The 20,880-nt window shown below is 43.1% G+C and overlaps 1 protein-coding gene across 1 annotated transcript in view; it reads left to right on the top strand.

The window, feature by feature from the left end:
- Nucleotides 1–20,880, top strand: part of LOC135389523 (tyrosine-protein phosphatase non-receptor type 61F-like) — a 60,604-nt gene that overhangs the window by 8,211 nt on the left and 31,513 nt on the right. The window contains exons 3-12 of the mRNA XM_064619584.1: nucleotides 1,293–1,387; nucleotides 2,300–2,492; nucleotides 4,979–5,061; nucleotides 5,193–5,341; nucleotides 5,839–5,895; nucleotides 7,850–7,935; nucleotides 9,388–9,557; nucleotides 11,799–11,888; nucleotides 12,481–12,577; nucleotides 12,675–12,775. Of these exons, the coding sequence (XP_064475654.1) occupies nucleotides 1,293–1,387; nucleotides 2,300–2,492; nucleotides 4,979–5,061; nucleotides 5,193–5,341; nucleotides 5,839–5,895; nucleotides 7,850–7,935; nucleotides 9,388–9,557; nucleotides 11,799–11,888; nucleotides 12,481–12,577; nucleotides 12,675–12,775 (1,121 nt within the window). The remainder of the gene's footprint in view (nucleotides 1–1,292; nucleotides 1,388–2,299; nucleotides 2,493–4,978; nucleotides 5,062–5,192; nucleotides 5,342–5,838; nucleotides 5,896–7,849; nucleotides 7,936–9,387; nucleotides 9,558–11,798; nucleotides 11,889–12,480; nucleotides 12,578–12,674; nucleotides 12,776–20,880) is intronic.

Raw genomic sequence — 20,880 nt, 5'->3', positions numbered from 1 at the left:
ACGGAAACCTGACGGCGGTGCCACAGGGAGACAGTGTTAGTGCAGGTCCTTAGCTGCCGCTTCAGTACCTTGTGACGTATTTCTGTGGAGGTGACCGGTAGGAAACCTGATGTACCCCCTCAGGAAATCTGTTGGGCGACGCAAGAGACTATGCACCACAGTCAGGTCAAAGGACTGACCAAGACCTCAGGAAGGCATGCGCATTGCAAGCGGCCATTGTTGACGAATCCTACAGGATGGATGGTACGGTTGTCTTCTGCACGGGTTGTCATAATCTGTGCTAATGCTCCTGTAATCACAAGGGATGTTAGGAGGGATATCTCTGCTTACGAGCTGACCCTACCAGGCAAACATAGAACCTTCAGTCATGGGAACTTGGAGCACTATAACGCAGTGTGTTGAATCCTGAACCTCAAGTACGATCTAACAGTGTGGTACCTCCTATCTCCTAGACTTTATTCGTGTCTAGGAGCTGGTAGCCTGTACAGATGTCAGACGCTTGAAAAGAAACAGGTTTCAAAGTTCCATATTTTACAGCATGTTTTGCAATTTTTGTTTGCACGCATATTTCGCAGATTTTTAGTGCATATAAATCTGCGGTCCGGTTATGACGTCAGTTGTCCACTTATACACTTGACTTTGCAAACATAAACTTCATTCCGACGGTTGGTTGTACGAGCTACTATAAAGCACTTGACCTACCTTGCAGCAGAACCATGTGTAATGCTACTTTTACCAAATATGGTAGGGGAAATGTCATACTCATCATAAAGCTAAAACTGGTCCAAATGCCAGAGCTCTCTGTTTATTCACACTAAAATGCACACTGGCTGCTACAACAGGTTAAAAAAAATCTAAACCCGATGTTTTAGAACCTATACGGGTTCTATCATCGGAGTGGAAGAACCCACACTGGAATCCGGACGTGTCATCATGAAGTGTGGGGCAGCAAGCCGCAAATTGTAGCATGCCAGATTGGGGCAAAACTTGAGCTGCAAAATTAAAGGGTTTTTCGGTGTAAATAATGCTATTGGCTGTAATGAGAAGTAGATTTTAAAAACTTCCTTCTCGGTCCGATAGCAGGCTGACTGCAAAGCCTTGCGTGCTTTAGCTTTATACCACATCAGAAAAAAGTTAACCATGGTCACATTTTTTTCATGCAACGTAATCTTGAATGGTGAATAAGTCTTTTGGTTCTTCTAATTTGTGCTTTTCTTTTATTTCACATGGTGAGAAATGGTTATTAATGTTCTGCTTTCATGTTCAATGACATGGGTCTTTTTTATTTGCAGATCCAACCCTAGACTTAGATGAATTGTCTGGACTAAAGAAGAAGAAGAAGAAAAAGAAACCTTTCAACCTTGATGAGCTTGATGCTGCATTGCCAGTACGTATCATCAGTGGTTTACTCAGGATTTCGTCCTTGAGTGTGTGTGTGTGGGGGGGGGGGGCTCCGCAAGGGGAGGATATTTACATGATTTTGACGAAATATTGTGCAATCCCACAAAATTTTAGTGGGTCTCCTCCGGACCTTGGGTGGGGGGGTCTGGATAAATCACTGGTATAAATGCATATCATGTTGTTTGTGTTTTACTTGCACTGCTTGCAATATTTTTCTGTGGTTGAGTGACTTTTTCTTTTATTCTTTTATTGTATCCAACAAGCTTCTTTATTACCCATGCTGCTAAGTCACCTGGGAATTCCTTTCATAGTGGGACCCCAGGGTTACGCTCATGGAATAACATGGTCCACATGTGGTATGTTGGAAACTCTGCTGTTCTAGTAGATTTCCTTCTTACACTGTTGGTACCCCAGCCTTTGAAGAGACTTGGCTTTTGTGCGTTCTGTATCCAAAAGCCATAGTATGAAGGCAGACATGCCAGCTTAACTTCTGGAAGTGGCAGGTTTTTTAAAGTCTCTTCTGAGACGTACGATTTGCTTATGGACCCATCAAAATAAGCAAGTTCTTGTAAGTAAGTAAGTTAGTTTGAATGATTGGGTTGATGTGGTGGTTTAATCTGATATCACGGTATCAACACCGTGAGCCTCATTTTCAATCCCAGTTTGGGATTGTGTGTTTAGCCCCAATGCTCGCCAGAAATGTGGGTTTTATTTGCATATTTGATAACTGTATTGAGAAGGGTTGCTTGCAATATGGGCTTTTTCCCATCTGGTGTTCAACACACCTGCAGCCCAGCTCTCATCATCCTTGAGAGTTGTAAGTTGTATCTAAGAGCTGTGGTTCTGCAGAGCACCATTTCAATGTAACATCCCTCATACAGCATGTGTTTTCTTCTAGGATGCGGAGCCTAAGGATGATGCAGTGACAGCTGTAGATGACGAAAAGGAAGAAGACAAGGAAGGTGCAGGGCTAGATGTGGATGATCTTGACTTTAACTTGCCCAAAAAGAAGAAAAAGAAGAAGAAGATAACCTTTGAGGCCATAGAGACTGATGGCCCTGGAGGGGAGGAGGACGAGGATACAACTTTTGGTAAATGTCCTCCTTATCTTTTTGTTTGCAACAAACTAATGTGTGAAAAAAAAAAAGTGTTGGGACTGTTTTCTGACATATTGCAGTTTTGGACTAGGATGTCAGTGATCTGCCATGAGAATACCAATTGTGTCTAGTTGTTAGTTATGACTAGGGTTCTGGGTCTTCAGAGTATGTTTATTTGCGTATTTGGAGGATGTTTTTCAGTGTTTATTATTTTCTGAGAATTCAGAGTATTTTGTCTTATATTTTTGTTAGTTGAGCTAATACATAAAATTCTGAAGAAAAGTGGCAGTTGTGAGGCAACATACTCATAGAAAGAATGACAAGCTGCCTTGCAAAAATGCCTTGTATTACACAGTAGAACTTGCAGACAATTACATTCCACGTTACTGTCTGAATTCCAGCAACCAGCTACCCTTTCAAGAAGATGTTTTGCATATTTTTTTTTTTTGGGGGGGGAGGGAACCCCAGAACCCAAGAACCCTAGTTACAGTGATGTCCGGTTAATTTCGAACTCACTTAATTCTAACTGACGCTTGGGTCCCGTCAAAGTTGTGGGTATTTGAATGGGGGAAGACACTCGGTCGTTGAAACATGCACAACAGTTATTCGAATGTAATTGGCAGGCTGCGTCCTACTACTCTCCGGTTTGGGTAGCACATGACAGCATGCCGACCAGTGTGTCAGAGACACCTTTATTATGTCTTATGCTTACTTATGGGACCATTGCTGGTAAAAGCGATACTTGTGCGGGAGGAAAAGGGGACAAACACCGCAATGGCGTGTGCAGAAGGGTGCACGCTTGTATGGCCGGCAGAGCAAGGAAGCTATGCTGTTTTAAAAGGGTCCAGACCATTCCTAATGACTACACAGGCAACAAAAAGCCGTGTTTCGTCATTCGCTGTGTTGTGTTTAACGTCACACACAATGTTGTTTGTGTTGCGGCTGAAGAAACGAATGCCAATGCGAATAACAGATTGCTTGCAGCCCTGAGATGTTTTGATGCTTGCCTGTAAATAAATATTTTTGAATACGAATGAGGCACTCATATTTCTATGACAGCTTTTCTCATGCACAGTGGCTTCACTAGTGTATGGGTTATCCGGTGCAGGAGCTTTTTGCGTCACCCCTCCCTCAATAATGGATCTTTTTTCGTACTTGGCACTACACAAAAATAACTATCACACCACACGGAATAAAAAATCGTGTTCGCCGAAGGCTGCTTATGTTCACGATCATGAACATGAAAGTGTTTCATGAAAGTGTTTCAAACATGTTTCAAACAGGAAAGTGTTTCATGTTCAACAGTTGCCGCCTGCGTCGATCCCGTCGTATGAATGTGTGTATGAGTGAGCAAAAAATGTAAGAGTGAAAGGAGGATGAGTGAGAGAGAGTGGCTGGTTTGTCCCTTCAGATGACGCACCCTGGAAGTCGCTGAAAAGGCGTGTTAGCTTAGCTCAATTGGTAGAGCCCTGGACCGGCAATCCAGAAGATGTGGGTTCGAGTCCTACAGCTGCCTAACCTTTTCAGTGACTTTCATCTTTCATCATCTTTCATCATCTGCTTATGTTGTTTGTTTTGGTGTTGTCACGCCGCAGAGAAATAGAGGAAGTAGCAGTCCTGGTGCGGACCGCGCCCCCCTATTTACGGCACTGCCTATGCAGCTATTATTCGCTGCCTGAGCATCAGGCCCTCATTCAGAGAGACTCCGTTTAGTTCAAACTCTGCTTTATTGGAACAAATCTTCGGTCGCCTCGAGTTCGAATTAACGGGATTGCACTATAATGTTCCAAATGAGGCCCACACATGCCCTTTTCTATTTGTTTTTCCCTTCTGATCTCTTGCTTCCTCTTACAACTAGTTACTCCCCCCACTGAGAGAACATTCCTCCCAGAATGACAGGGACAAAACCGTTGCTGCAGAAGAAGCTTCTATATTGCCCTTCAGTCCCATGGTACCATGTGATATTTAGCACCCTCTTTACACACCTGTCAATGTAAGAGGGTTCTGGATTTTTCTGCCAATGAATTCTTCATAGTCTGGCAACTTGATGTTTAGCATGAGGTACAGCTGTTCGTGTACTCCAAATGCTGGTCCCTCATCAGCTTTCCATGTCGTTGCTACAGATTCATTTGGGGCCGCATGGTGGAATTCACTTACGTGCCAGAATACTGTCGACTGTGCCAAAAATACGTTCCAGAAAGGGCCCACACTAGAATGTCCTTGTCATTTTTCCCTTCTTCCTCTTCTCTTCTGCTTCATCATGCTGGTCTCTTAAGTCAGTGGTCAGATCCATAGACAGAATGGCGTAAATGCAGGCTAGCTGGTGGTTAAATTCCATGATAGGCAAGCCTGAGCGATGGCCTTCGTGTTTGTTTACGTGTCTTGCCCATCGCTCAGGCTTGCCTATCATGGAATCAGATCCATAGAATTGCTTTGTGTAGTTCTCGAATGGTTTCCCTAATTGGTGCACTTTTTACTAGCCGATGAGTTGGACACAAGGTCATCTGCAGCTGCCTCTTCCACTACATGGTCAGGCAGTGACAGGGATTACACCTATGATGAGGCAAGTATTTCTCATTGTTACTGCTGTATTATAAAGTATTGCTCTGCTTCTGTTAGCAGGCTCTATACTTGCTTGTTTTCTCCCGTTTTTTTGCATGTATTATATCTGTATGTTGCAAATTTTATCGGCAGCTGCTGCAGCGAGTGTTTAATATAATGCGTGAGAAGAACCCTGACATGGTTGCGGGAGAAAAGAAAAAGCTGGTGATGAGACCTCCACAGGTTCTGAAAGTGGGCACGAAGAAGTCATCCTTCGCTAATTTCCTGGAAATCTGCAAAATGTGAGATGCAAATTCTGTTTTCTCAGCTGTTTATGCATGACACATTGCTCACAGCTGCTACTGATTGTTTTTAACTTGCTAGATGCTTATACTCCTCCAGAGCAAAGAATAAATGAAAGTTCTCCTTTGGACAGTCCCGCTGCATAAGAAGTAGGGGGCAACAACATGTCCTTCCTTTGCACTCTTACATACAAGATTTATATATCATAGCATCCCAGTTCATGAACCTCCCTGCTTCTAGGCTAGTGAGACTATTCCCAAGATGTAGCTCCCTTGGTCCTTTTGCTTGGAGTACCTTGGATTGTATGAGCAGTCCTGAAACATTGATTTCTTTTGGAAGATTTTTACTGGCGTTCACTTGGGCCAATTTGCATGCATAACAGTTGGTGCTCACTTGTCAGTTTACCATCCTGTCGTCAATAAATGGGCTTCGGAAACTTTAACTTTATTTCACTGTAATGTGATTTTTAATTGCAGTATACACGCCTTTGTTACAGGCTACATCGTCAACCCAAGCACGTACAAGCCTTCTTACTAGCAGAACTGGGCACAAGGTAAGGGGATTCTCAATCTAAAAAATGCTGCCATCATGATGAGTGAGAAACAATCGAAGCATGGTCATACCAAGGGGGGGGGTGGGGGAAGTGGTCCCACTTCTGTACCATGAGCACATCATAAAGTACCTGAAGGCATAGGATTACCCACCCATGCTACAAGTTCCTTAAGTCTAATTCAAAGAAGTGGCATACATGAGGTCCACATCGTCGTATGGAAGGAAGGATGATGGGTATACGCGAGGGATATATTGCTACCAAAGGAGAAGCAGTGAGGAAGTCTCTTCACTGCCACTGTATTTGCTCGCATATTTTGTGCACCCCTTCTTTGGCACAAAAATTGCAGATGAAAGAACATGCCTGTAATATGCACAGTAGCAGTTCCTTTTGCTATTTGGCTGAGCCTGATCATAGCATCGTACTGTATCCCCTAATTCTGTTGACTTATCATGTACTGCACTGTTGCCCTGGCACTTACACACATTACAACTAGGGCTTAGGGTAAAATGAGTTTTTACTCCCCCCGATTTGCATCATCATCACTTGGGGTAACCCCCTCCCCCCTCCAAAATACAAAAAGAAACGAAAATGAACTTGCAAAGTGCCAATTCAGCCACGAAGATATGGGTACTGGAGAACACTAAGCATTGGACACTCAGCTCAGCTGTTCCACATCTCATGTTCACCTAAAATGTGAGAAGCGCTTTTTTTCCCCACCTGATATCCCAGATTTTACTCTGTTTTTGCGGCTCCTGAAATAAAGCTGGATTTTTAAAAACCCCAAAAACACAGGGCCCTATATATACGGGGTGTTGCACGAGAGAGTGACCCCTAATTATTAAACAAAAATCTATGTGAGATAAAAATTGGGACCTTCTGCATGACACTTGTGAAGGTTTTTGCTACCCAAACAGGTGTTTTCTATGACTGTGCCTCATTAATTAGTCTAATTTGCTTAATCGAACTCACAAATTTGCCAAGGAAAAGTAACTTTTTTTTTCATTAATTAGAAAGCCCATGGCCACAACACACCATTTCAGTCACAAATACAGGATCTTTCACAATGTTTCCACAAAAATTTGACACCCGAGAACACGCAACAACTTCCAGAAAAAACGTCGCTCGTTCAAGTTGCCCCGCCTAAAGTATGGGGAGGAGGAAAGGACAACACAGAAAACAGCAAGAAGCCTGGTCCATCCCCTTTTTGCTGCCTCCTTTCAGAAGAATATCCCATGTGGGTGATTATCAGTAACTGATGGCTGCGAACAGATAAGCTTGAGATGACATAATGCGTTATTGGACCAGTCCCCGCCCTCCCTTTTTTTTTTCTTTGTCTTTGTCATGCTGTTTCTATGAATTATGTCCATTTGCGCTTCGCTGCGACCATCTGCAACAAAAATATGTAAACCAAAACCAATTAATTACCTCAACAAATCACCCGCTTCGGTATCAGATTTTTCTCTAAAAGGTGTCCACTGAAGGTCCCAAAAGTGGGAGTACTCATTTTAATGCCGACGGCGCCCTGCTTTAGAAGTTGTTTTTTCACGAAACTCATTAGGATATTTATTTAAATAATGGGAGTGCCTCCCACTCATTCGCACGGTGTGCAGCTTATAGGTGGTATAGGACAGGTACTTGTAAGAAAGGATGTTCTTCGATTGGTGCACCCGTTCGCGACTTATTTAGCGCGAGGATTTAACTGAAACACCCTGTATGTCTGTTCTTATGGTTTTTGCTTGCATACTTGTGCATTATTTTTTTGTAACGTGCGAAGCCCGCACAGCCTTCTCAGCTTATTAGGAGCTGAAGCAACCACTTCCACATGAGCCTTTTCTCCTGTTTTCTTAAGGTTATGTAAAGGCCCGTATATATGCCCTATATATGTATTCTCTCAGTGCCATTCATGAATGAATTTTGTTAATTAATGTATTACATTTTTTTTCCCCTCCTAAAGTGGCTCTGTGGATGCTAACAATCAACTCATCATCAAGGGCAGGTTTCAGCAGAAGCAAATTGAAAATGTGCTGAGGAGGTATATCAGTAAGTAGTATTTCACTGGTTAATTGTTATGGAAAGTTGTAACAACCCTAGGCTTTTTTTTCTTTCTCCCTACCAAAATTGTGTTGAATACCTGTGACTCTATAACATAGTAGAATAGCAATAAATACGAAAGGTGATCAAAAAGTATGGTGAATGTTGACATACAAAGACATTGATTAGAGTAAGAGGTGAGTTCAAATTAGTCTGCTTCAAAATAGTCCACACTGCTTGGAACACACTTGTCCCATTGTTCCTGTCACTTCCTGAAGCAGAACTGGAAGCATTTTATGGGTGCTTTTACATTCGCTGTTGTGGCTGCCTCACTGTCGGGAGATGATGTGAAACACGTGCCTTTCATGGTCATCTTGATTTTCGAGAACAGCCAGAAGTTGCATGGTGCCTAATCGGGGGAATACGGTGGATGAGGGCACACTGTAATGTGTTTATTTGAGAGAAACTGCCAGATTAGAAGCGACGTGTGAGAGGGCACGTTGTCATGATGCATGAAACCGCCTCATCTCTCATCATCTTCGTCTCTGCTGTCAAAATGTGTTGAACGGAGCCGTAGTCCTTAGAAATTTCCCGAATGGTTAGTCGCCAGTTTGGTCGAATCACTTCACTGACTCTCTCAACATTTTCCTTGGCTGTGCTGAGGGACGTCCCGATCTCTCTTAGCCTTCAGTCGATTCTCAACCACGACGAAGAAGACATTTGTAGTAGAACGATTTGTAGACAGTTTTAATAGTGACGGCAGCATCACCATAAATAAAACTGAGCATTTCATGCGTTTCCGTAGCACTTTTTTGAAGTTCGAAGTACAACTTTATGTTCATGCATTGTTCCTCATCAATGACTCACAGCACTCTTCAAAAAAGCACCACTTTCTTACCGGAGCACAAAATTGACTGACTGCAGCAAGCAGATTCAGGCTTGTCACACATTTCCGCTTATATACAGCGCGTGGCCTCCCCAAAGCAGTTCGTGGAATCTCCGTTCGATGCTGCTCTGCAGCAACATTCAACATACTTTTTGATCACACCTCATGTGTAGCCTTTGTGGTGGTGCCGACAGGTCCAAATGTCAAGTGCTGGGCAATTCTGTAATACATACAGTGTGCTCGGCGAAGAGACCAGTAATTCTCAGAGCACAAAAGAATTTGACAAAAGTTGACTCTGGTACACATTAAATGTTCATGTGAGTTATAGTGCTGCATTGGAACATGGTCTGGTTGATCTGCAATAAATAGGTTCTGCTGCTGTTATAGCACTTCTTTGCCACATCCCAGCATTTTATGAGAGTTTGCCTTTGCTACTGCTTGAAGCCTTTGCATTAGCAAGAATCTGCCACAGATACCATTGCATAGTTCATTGTAATCGCAGTAGCTTTTAGTGGTGCACAATTTACTTGATGCATAAGTGTTTCAAGGATTCTACAGCAGATGACTACTTTCAGAGGAATATGTGACGTGCCACACATGTCGGTCACCAGACACCATCCTTCAGAAGGATACAAGGCTGTTCTTCCTACAGTGCGAGAAGTGTGGGTCACGATGTTCTGTCGTCAGCATCAAATCTGGTTTCCAGGCTGTTACAGGAAAGCGTGCAGCCATCAGGGCCAAGACAGCATGAGCTCATTCTTACCCCCATCTGTGAACCCTGTTTGCCTAGTAAAGCTTTTTTTACTATCAAGGATGCTGCCAATGTTGTGTGATCTTGGTGATGTGCAACCCCTTTTGTGCATGATCAGCCTGTTGCTATTGATAGTGTGCGCGAGAGAGAGTTAAGTGAATAAAGCTATGAAACTGATTTTAAAAGTGTGTAAAGATGAAACTGTGGGACTCTTCCTAATATTACGCTGTATAAAGAAAAGTATTAAGTTTGTGACAGATTCTCTTAGTATCTCTTAGTATCACAGATTGCTGTGCGCTAGCCTATCAGTGTAGTGTTCCTAATGGATTTGCATGATTCATTCTTGGAACTCATCTTCCTCTGTTTTATGGCCAGAGGGGCATTTGTCTGGCAAAGACTGGTGAGGGGTGTGCTTGTGGGTCAGGACATTCAGACCTCCCTTTCTAGATCCATGCCTGGGCCTCGCAGACATGAAAATAGCTTCTAGATTTGTGTTAGTAAATTATGAAAAATTAAAAACTGCTCTCTCCCATGCATATCTAAGTCTACCGTACGACTGGGGGGATATTTAGTGTAGACTGGCACCATGGCACAGCACCGTAGTTCTGTCCGAAATTTCAGAGCCTAGTATAACGTAGCGTCTGAGTAGAGCGCAAGTGTAGCAACCGGCTGCATAGGGGTGCTCAAGCGCATGGGCTCAGATATTTCCAGCTTGTGGCTCGTAACAGTATAATTTGAGGTGTGCTTCTTTTAAAGCTTCTGACAGAAATATGGTGCTATGCCATTATATGTTGTGATGAGTCCATTTTAATTTTTTTTAATGTGTGGAAATCTTCTACCCAGTACTTCTGCTCCTGTGGCTTACTGGCTGAGACGATTGCCTTCCATGCCGACACTGGGAGGTGAACCGGGTAGGAAATCCGGCAGGCAGCTGTGCTGTCGAGGGGGGTTCTCTGGGTTTTCCTCATACCCTGTTAGACAAATGTGGGCTCAATCCCCTTCGAAGTCAGCTCAAAACACATGATACCTGCGAGCAAGGTGCCGTTGGGCAGGCTGCTCAGCTAGAAATCGCTATCACCCAACCACCACCCTGGGCACTCTGAAGGCAGAACTTCACCGCATAACACACACTGTGCCGTTGCACAGAATGATAGTCATAGCTTCGCATTTGAGAAGAGAGTGGGGCTTGCACCTTTTTTGTGACAATTAGCATTTATCAAAATTGCCCCAAAAAGGTGTAGGTTTGACGAACGGCATGGCCGAGCGGGTTAAGGTGTCCAGCTTGGTGGTGGTAGCCAAGGTCGTGCTGAAGACTGGGTGGTGGTGGGTTCGAATCCTACCACAGGCTGTGCTTTGTGAGGTTTTCTGAAGACTTCCCAGAACCCCTCTCTCTCCCAACTCTTACTAACCCCTCTGTCTCCCACTCCTTCCTGCTGTCCTCTCTCTATCTGTCCGCATCTATATGCTGCTCATAGCCACAGTTGCTTCGCGGGGCGCTAACGCTGAATAAAAACAACAAACTCCTATTTTGGAGCAGATATACCATTTGGAATGAAGGTTGATAGTCTGCGTGTTATTGCTGTTATGCGGTGAAGTAGTAGAGTTCTGTTTTTAAATTGGGGCATCAGTGGACATCTTGAAATGTATCTCTGCTGGAACTCTAGGAGGCAAGAAGTGGAATAACAGTGGTTTTATTTATTTTAGTTCCGTATTAAGGCCGCGGAGCAACTGTGGCTATGAGCGGTGGACAGATGGATAGAGAACGGCAGGAAGGAGTGGGGGACTGGGGTGGGGTGGTGAACAACAGAAGTCCTTATTATGATACAAAATTCTAAAAATGTCGCAAAAAATAAATCAAGGTAAGGTAAAGGGTTGCGAAACTACGCTAACGCGCAATATACACGAGGCTTAGCCAGGAGAGCGCAGTGGTACTTTAATTTTCACGATTGATCGCCAAATAACGACAAAAAGACAGTTTTTATGTGCTTCTTAGCCTATATTACGTCCTCCAACAAATAGTGTAACATTCAAAAGCTATGTTTATTTATTTTAGTTTCATTTCGAACATCGAGCTCGGGGAAAATGAAGTACCCCAGGACACCGCTACTCGGCGCTGGCTTCATTTTTCATTTCGGGAGCGGTGGCTTGTGGACGTTCTTGTTGATATGTGCTGTTTCCAATTTAAGAACAAAGTGTCTGTACGTATTTAAGGGCTGTTATGGCCTGATTGCTTAAGTGGGTTGTCTTTGTTTGAGATACGGTTTAACCATGGAGAAAGAATTCGAAGAAATCGACTCCAAAAACTCGTGGGGTGCCGTTTATCAGGTAGGCAGTCTAGCACAAATGTAAACTGTTAGTAAAGTCATGTTTCTCACTCAAAAATATTAACACTGGACGATTTTCGAACACTACAGGTATGTGGCTATCGAACTGGTTAATGAAGACATTGATGTTTACTTCGTAGCCTGTAGATTTCTTACAAATGTGTTAGGCTTAAGGCCGTATAACAAAGTGCTCCCACGCATTTATGACGAAGAGAATGCCAGCCTTTCATTTTCAGTTCTTTTTAGCCGATATGCCGACCGTTGTCGATTTACCTACTACGGTATATAAGCAAGCATGGTAAAAAATCCTGTAAACCCAGTTGTGCTATCAAATGTTATGTAACTCAGTCAAAATCCGCTAATCAGTAAGAGGTCACGTATTGCTTGTAGTCTTAAATGCAGTTATCTGTATTGCACTGGCTGTGCAGATGAGAATCCAAAGCAATTCGTGTTGTAATAGTTGGCTGTACTATGAGTCATGTTATTAATTTAATCGTTCACTTCACATGAAAGTTTTTGGAGCAGAAGGTTCCTGAAATTTTAGTTCAGCTGCAGTTTTCTTGCTTGTGATATATGTATTCTTTGTCTTGCAGAAAATACGCCATAAATCCGGCTCTTATGATTACACCTGTAAGGATGCTCGCCGAATGGACAACAAAAACTTAAACAGATATCGGGACGTAAATCCATGTGAGTAGTAGGTTTGCAATTTTTTGCACATGATACTTTCCCTACTTCCTGTTCCAAGCTTCTTTATTTAGCCTTACATTTTGGTTTGCATTTCTAGATGACCACAGTCGGGTGATTTTAAAACGAGGTGACAAAGATTACATCAATGCTAGTCTTGTGCATGTGAAGGCAGCTAACCGCACATATATCTTGACACAGGTATGTATGTTGGATTTCTTGCATTCCTTCATTGAATTGTTTCTTAGTGATCGACCTCTACTGTGTAGCAAATATTGCTCTTACCTTCATTGAAGCTAAAAGCATTATTTGCAGGTGAAGCGAAATATGATTGAAAGGGTCAGGGACATGGTTTGAAAAGTTCAATAGATGGTGTCCATGAATTTGATTGATGCCTCCTTTCCTGTAGCTGTGTTATACACTTACACCGCACAGCTATGCAGGAAGACACCGGGGGAGGGTTTTGCAGAAGACGAGGATGGAACATAGCTCTACTGCGTAACCATAAATAATCTTCCTACTCTCTTTTACTGCAAGAGCATTTTGTGGAGTCCCTGTGATGGCAGACATATAACCATTATGTATTACTATTACAATATCACTTTCCATGGATTTGCTGATTCACTCAAGGCAGTGACCCGTTCACTGAAAAGATGTGTTACAATCAGCAGACCTTTTATGCAAGCAAAAAGAAACTCCTGTGTGATAACAAACCCTCGAACCATGCCTAGATCGCCTATGCCAAGCGATTCTGCTTTTATATAGGTTTTGTAATATACAACCGAATGTACCCAATAGCATGCGGACGCTATGACGTTGTGCATCTCCTCATTGCCCTGAAACGGATTCCTCGCCACAAAGGTCGTTTTCTTTTTCACCTGCTATTTCTCCTAACAGCTTCACAGTGGCAATGGGAGAGTTTACGAGGGGATGTGTTCCCACTGATACTGTATGTGCGAACATGTGCTCTTTCAATGTGTGTTGATGCCCGACTTTTGCCCTGTGGGCACCCTGCCAGTGCACCTTACATGACACTTGTACAAGAGTTATCAGTGCCACAGTGACACATATATCAGGATTTCTAAATTTTTGTCGAGTCTATATTGGTGAATTACAGTAAAGCAAGCCTGAGAATTCATAGCTCTGACAGATGCCAAATGACTAGAGGGACAGAGTCCGGTGTGGGGCAAGTAGTGGTGTTACGTGTGTAAGGAAAGTGTTTCTTTTTGTTTTGCCATTGTGCTTTTATCTCGGTTAACCTAGGGATGTCATGATGCTGTTGTTGCATGTAGAGCTGTAGAGCAATATTCGAAATTTCGAATATGAATCAGATATATGATCCTATTCGAATGCTATTCGTAACCTACTTTGAGCATTCGAAATTTTCGAATATTTTTCGAGTAGTACTGAAGCGAAGTATCGCTATCGCCATTCCGCAAGTGGGCTTCGCCTCATTGCCCATTTCACTTTACCACCATTGTTTTTTTGTTTTTTTTTGCTCCGTTCTGCAAGTCGGCTTCACATCATTACACTCGAGTGTTACGTGAAGCCTGCTCTACACTACTTAGTTTTCTGTCACTAAAGTCTACAACTTCTGTGACCTCATTGTCAACACTGTACTCTGGGCATTGCATGTATCAGTATCAGTACACTGGTTGGCGAAAAAAAACACGGTCCTTTCTGAAAACCGTGAACCTAAGTGAAGGACCATGTAAATCGTAAGGACCTAAGGACCATGTAAATCGTGGTACCGTTCGGAACCACGTTCGTTTTTAGGAAATGACCCTATGGCGCAAACAAATAAACCTAAAATCAGCACTTCGAATTTACGCAGCTAGGAAAGAGGTAATAAAGGCGGAGAAGGCACTCTACGATAATTCAACATCAAGTAGACTTGTTTTAGGCACGCGCGGGAGTCCTCCGAACAAGGGAATGGTGGGCCAAGTTGCGACAACGGCAGAAAAAAACTGACTCATATCCACCGAGGACCGACACGCACTGCTCCATTTGCGGGGAAACTGATGAGACAATTGAACATATCGTGTTGCAGTGCTCAAAGTTGTCACCGGAAGCGGATACAGAATCTTTGCTAGATGCTTTGGGATTCGGCGGAGAAACGGAGACGGTGAAAACCACAAAGAAAGGATTGGCACTATGGTGTGAAAAAAGTGGACAAATTTTATTAGAGAACAGTAATTTTTGTTGTTCGTTTCTCTATTTTTCTTTCGGATTTTAGGCTAGGACGCGCTGTTTAGCGTTGTCTGCCCACTACAAAGGGTACAGCCACTAGATCATCATCAGCATCATCATGTTCCAGTAAATGTACTCCCAACATTCAGAGTTATGTTCAGTAACAGATGGAAATATGTGCAGTTCCTAACAAAAAAAAAATAAATACAGGAAATTTACAAGGTCAACATAGAAATGAGGAGATGCATACAAAGCAGGCTGCATGGATCATGTTGACTAACTTTCAATGCAGTTGATCCCACTAATGCAGTCTACCATACACAACACAGAGGGACCCTTCTCTCACGATATGTTATGCTGCATGAAAAGGTTCACAAGTTTGGAGCAGAACATCATCAAATGAGCGCAACACCACAAAATATTTCACCATGAGGTATTCGAAATTGTTCGAATTGTGGCTTTTCTGGTGATTCGAATTCAATTCGCCTTCTGAAGAAATTCGATTCGCAATGGACAGTTTGCTATTCGCACAGCTCTAGTTACATGTCAAAGCCTTACATACTTTGGAGTTACCATAAAGCTTCCCTCTGCATTGCCATTCTCAACTGTTACTTCCGAATCTTTATAAAGTGAGATGCCCAGTGACAAGTACACGTCACATACCTTATGTCACTATTACTACTACTACTTTTTTTTTTTTTTCTACTATGCTGACCTCAATGTTGAGCCAACAATTTTGAAGCATGTTGGTGGGAAACTCGCTGTTTTTGGAGATGGTCAGTTGCAGCACAACGAATGTCACCAACTACAAGTTATCTAAATTTGACGAGAGGCAGGTGTCATGTCCCCTTTTCACTACATGAACTGCTTTCCCTGTTGTTGCTTCCCTTCACGTACGCACACCAAGTCTCAAAAGGCACTCTTCAGGATTCCTCCCCTACACACACCATTTTTGTACGCAGCAGCCAGCTGATATCAGTGTCTCCCCTCCCCCACTGCGGAACACTCTAATTACTCTCCAGATGCTACTGAAGCTTTTTAATGACGACGTAAAGAAGGGCAACCTTTCTGACTCCAATCTGTCAGAGCTGGGACTATTCAGGCTTTCTTTACTACAACAAGCTAGTATAGATGCAACAGAAATTAAAACATTCTACCATGTGTGTGATAAGGGGGCTACTGTACAGGTGCCATGCAAGGCCTCTTGTAGCATAGCGTCCACATGGTATCATCTGGCATCAGCGCACACTGAAAGAACACATGCAAGCACAAACACACCGTGGGAAACACATCCCCTCGTACCCTTCCGCTGCCTAGTGTAAAGCTGTGAAAAGTTATCAGTTGTGTGATAAGGCTACCATTGCAGTGCGATGAGTAGACAAGTACGATTTGGCATCTGCACTCAAATGTTTACATTAGAACCTCTTTTGAACCTGCTATCGCTGCCTTTCAGATGGGTTCTGAAAGCTGATTTACGAGGGGTTTGATGTCAAAACATGACAATTTGATTTTTTTTTTTTTAAAGGGAAACCTCTGATGTAGATATTACAAAAACCCTCTTATTTTACTGATAATCAATGAATTTATCATAATTTCACCTAAAGTTGGTGTGAGCCATTTATTCCTGGGGTAGATATGCGAGTAGCTGGGTTCGTCTTCTATGAGAGGTCTGAACACTAAGGGCAACGGCGGTTATCACTAATGTAAATAGGGCTTGCTTGTCCAGTTTGAACTTCCTCTCAAGATTGGAGTTCTTCATACTGTTATTGTCTAAATCACCGACATAACTTTGATTAAAGGGGTAAAAAGGGGTAAAAGTATTCAATCTCTACTGTTCTTTCGCATAATGTGCAAGAATTGCCTCTTGGTATATTCTCTGAGTGGAACGACCATTTTTGCAGCAAAAACTGACTCGACTTGACCCTATTAGCTATGTCTGCACCAGAACGTACCATGTCTAATTAGGAAGAGTTATATAATCCGTGCAGTATGTAAAGTTTTTGGAATTGCAAGCCTCATCCAGCCATGCGAAGTGGGGTCATAACAGACTTGTGCCCGTTACCAAAAAAATAGGAACTAAATACCGTTACCCGTTACTTCAGAAAAAAGTAACTAAATACGTTACTCGTTACCAACATACAAAAGTAACGAGTTCTCGTTACTCACAGGTAACGAGTTACTTTTTCGTTACCGCCGCATAGTTAAAGGAGCCAACAAACATGCCGTCACTTGCCTTCAACTCATTATTAATGAGAAAATGCACTTCACAAGAAGCTGATACTCGAAATTTACATCAGTGATCTTCGTTCCCTTTCGTGTGATGACATCGGCTGCCGAAGTGGGGGTGATCGGAGGTTATGAAAACACAAGAAAAGACACCGGTTTTTGTGCCACCGATCACCAACGGTTCCCAAAAACAGACGAGGGGCTGCGTCATAATTTAGGGCTCTCAGAAGCTTAGCAAAGACAAGAAAAGGCTAGAAGTTGAAACGCGTTTTTTGTAGCCATAGCACAATTGGTACCCATCCTTGGGAAGGAGTGATGGTCGGAGGTTACGGAAAACAAGAGAAAAGACAAGGGCCTTCGTTTAAGACGATTCAGCATGTCAACAACACATCCAACGAGGGACTGCAATAATACTTTGAGTCACACGTGGTCGTGGGTCACGCAGGTCCACGCATTGCGCCACACGGAGTGCCGAAATGTGCTCCCCCGCCCCGTTACAAGTAACCGTTACCAAGTAACGAGTTACTTGTAACGAGTTAGGCACAACTCTGGGTCATAACAAATACAGAAGAATGGCTTATGTAGGCAAGCTGTAACTTTATCCTGCTATGTTTCAATGTTTAGTTGGCACTGTGCCCATCATAATACTTCCTGCATAATAGTAATACTTCAGGATAATATTGCACACTTTGTTCAACTTGCCATGGGGATAAGAGTGCATAATACACAGTGAAGAGGTAGAATTAGCCTCAAAACTTGATTGAATGTGTCCTTGATAATGTCAAAACCTGAACAACAGCCTCTATCCAGATTCACAAATTATTATGATTGCGAGATTAACCACTCATATAGTGTTGTGTGCAGATAGACAATGAATGAAATATTTCAAGCTCAGAGATAGAACTGCTGCACCAAACAGTGCCAAGAAGCGAATGCTGCTACTAGCTCGTGTTTTTGGGACTTACTGCGCCGTGTTTGCTCCAAAAGGGATTGCTCCATGCTGGACGTGCAATGAAAGTGAAAACGAAACTGAAAGTTGTGTGGTTGCTCTTTCCATTGTAGAGAAATGCTTCTCTGAAGAATTCTTCCAAGGCCCCAGACCATAGCCCCAACAGCTCCCCATAGAGACCATAGTTTGAGATAATTCACACAACACTGGGCGCATGACCAAAGAAAATATGCCATTATGCATACCAGTCGGCCAATCAGGGGCCTTCATGTTTGGCTCGCCTTTCGGCCAGCCATGGCTACCATAGACTTCTACTGGTTCTCATGATTGATGCCCAGATATTCAGTATTCTAAAATAACTAAAGCAACTTTCGGCTAAAATAGACATTTATTTGATCCATCGTATTGATTCAAAGATCTGACATGTGTGTTCACTCTGCATACAAAGCCCTCTGCGTTGTACTTGGTGACACATTGTGGTAACACACTCAAACTTACGAAACCATACACACTGTCCTCATGAGTGCGTACGATTTCGCGCATGTAATTTCACGATTTCACTCACGTAGGTAATCCTGTCTTTGTTGTCACCTTATTCAAAATGCGACGGCACTCGAACGTGTTCGCACACTCCAAATCTCTCCACGCTGAGACTGGGAGCCGACGTGGGTTCGAATCCCGGCACCGTCTGTGCTGTCTGAGGCTTTCCCTAGGTTTTCTGGCAGACTTTACAGACTAATTTCGACACAGTTTTCTCTAAAGTCGGCCCAGGACGCATACTAACCCACTGTCCCCCTCCTTCCTGCTGTTCTCTCTCCATATGTCCACCGCTCATAGCCGCAGTTGCTTCACACGGAATTTTAAAAAAACGCTCCAACTCTTTCAAGCCTTTAAGCCCTGAGAAACTGTAAGAAATGATACTTCTAGCTGTGTGTTCCCAAATTTCGTGTGAAATTTAGTGCTCTGTCCTTTCTCTATATACAGTCATATCTTGTTACGAGGAAATGCGATAGAGCGAAGTAATTTGCATTCCCTGTCAGAGGGCCATAGAGACCAATGTATTGTAACTCCAGCTACAATGAAATACTTTTTAGCCGCGGCCTCGTTACAGCAAAAGAATGAGATAAGGTTTAAGACCCCAAAGCAATCTTCAGGGTCACGAAAACAAAGGGGCCGCGGCCTCGTTACAGCAAAAGAATGAGATAAGGTTTAAGACCCCAAAGCAATCTTCAGGGTCACGAAAACAAAGGGCGCAACCAGCATTCAGTTCCTGCGGCAAATGAAGGGCACTCACGATTAGGGTCTGGAGGAATCTGTGCCTACAAAGGAAGTCAGAGACATTGGAAGGTTTATGCTGGTTTTGAACGGTCCGGCTGCAGCCAAGTACAGGACGAAGGGCAACACTGAAGAGCTTGAGACGCAAAGTGCCATCACGAGTTCATGGGAAACACTTGGTTGTCGTGACGGCATACGTGACAAGATCAGCCTAAATGATTTTCTCGACGTGGACAAAGGTGTTGTAGCAACTGAGAGCATTATGGAAAAGGAGATCAGCGCTGCCGCTTGCAGGCAAGGCGCCGATAACGATAGTGACGAATACAGATACGATAGTGTATGAAATATGCACTGAAACATATTTCATACACTATCATATCTGTATTCTCATTCCCCCCTCTTTCACGAAAAACTTTCGGGGTCGTAGCAGGAGTTATCGATGCTTATGTACAGCGCGCGTCTTCGCAACTCGTGACCTTCGACTGGATATAACTAAATGAACAAACAGAAATGATGAAACAGAACAGCAGTTGCACTATATGCAAGAAAATTAGGAGCCTGTACGCTCTGCTCTATGGACTGTAAAAGTTGCTATAAAACAGGATTTTTCTTGCTGCAAGAGCTGCTACAGGCAGCTTCTTGTCAGTTCCTTCACTGTTCAAGCCGAAACTTGTTCTAGGATGCTGCTGGAATCTTTCAATGTGCTCGGAGCATATTGTTCAGGTTTCAATGCAAACAAGCGATGTAAAATGTTTATTATCCCAGTATAGCACAAAGTAGTGAGGTTGGCGTGCTGCCAGTGTGGTGACTGATATTCATCTGTAGGTTATCTATGTGGATTTGAATAAGACGTTTCTGTCATCGGACGAGCAACTCAATATTTTTATTTTGAGCACCTTATAGTACGAACTATAAAGCAGAACCACTAGGCAAGCATGTAAAGTGGTTTCCTTATATGCACAAGTCAAATCTCATACACTTACTTATCCTTATATAGATGAACAAATGTACAGCCAAGTCAACCTGTTGTTGAACATACATCAGACAACAAATTTCTGGTAAAATAGAACTAATTCAAGGATAAATGAACATGTGCATGCATCTAAATAAGTGTAAGGAATCCCATATAGTGTAAGGCAAATAATTCCCTAATTTACAGGAAAAGAAACTGAAAGAAAACAAACTAGAGTATAGTTTGAGCAGGTATACGGTGAACGTGGCAAGTTGTGTATTTATTTTTCTAATTCCATGTTAGTGCCGTGAAGGAACTGTGGCTATGAGTGGGGTACAGACGTGGACAGATGGAGAGAGCACAGCAGGAAGGAGTGGGGAACAGGGGGGGTTAGTATGCGTCCTGGGCCAACTTTAGGGGGAACGGTGCCGACATTCGTCTGGAAGGTCTTCGGAAAACCCATGGAAAACCTCAGACAGCACAGCCCAGGATTCGAACCTGTGTCACTTCCCAGTCTCTGCATGGAAAGCGATCATCCTAACTAGGGATGTGCCAACCGAATCCACGAATCCTAGGCAAGGATTCGAGATTCTGTAATCCGAATCCTAGTGCCCAAAACGGCGAATCGAATCTTTCGAATCCACCAACCACGTTTGTTCCTTTCTTTTTTAAATTTGCGCCTCCGGAGTCCACCGTCACTTAGCGTCACAGAAA

The sequence above is a fragment of the Ornithodoros turicata genome, chromosome 1, assembly GCF_037126465.1.
Source record: "Ornithodoros turicata isolate Travis chromosome 1, ASM3712646v1, whole genome shotgun sequence".
Classification (NCBI taxonomy): domain Eukaryota; kingdom Metazoa; phylum Arthropoda; class Arachnida; order Ixodida; family Argasidae; genus Ornithodoros; species Ornithodoros turicata.
This window is presented reverse-complemented; position numbering and strand designations above follow the sequence as displayed.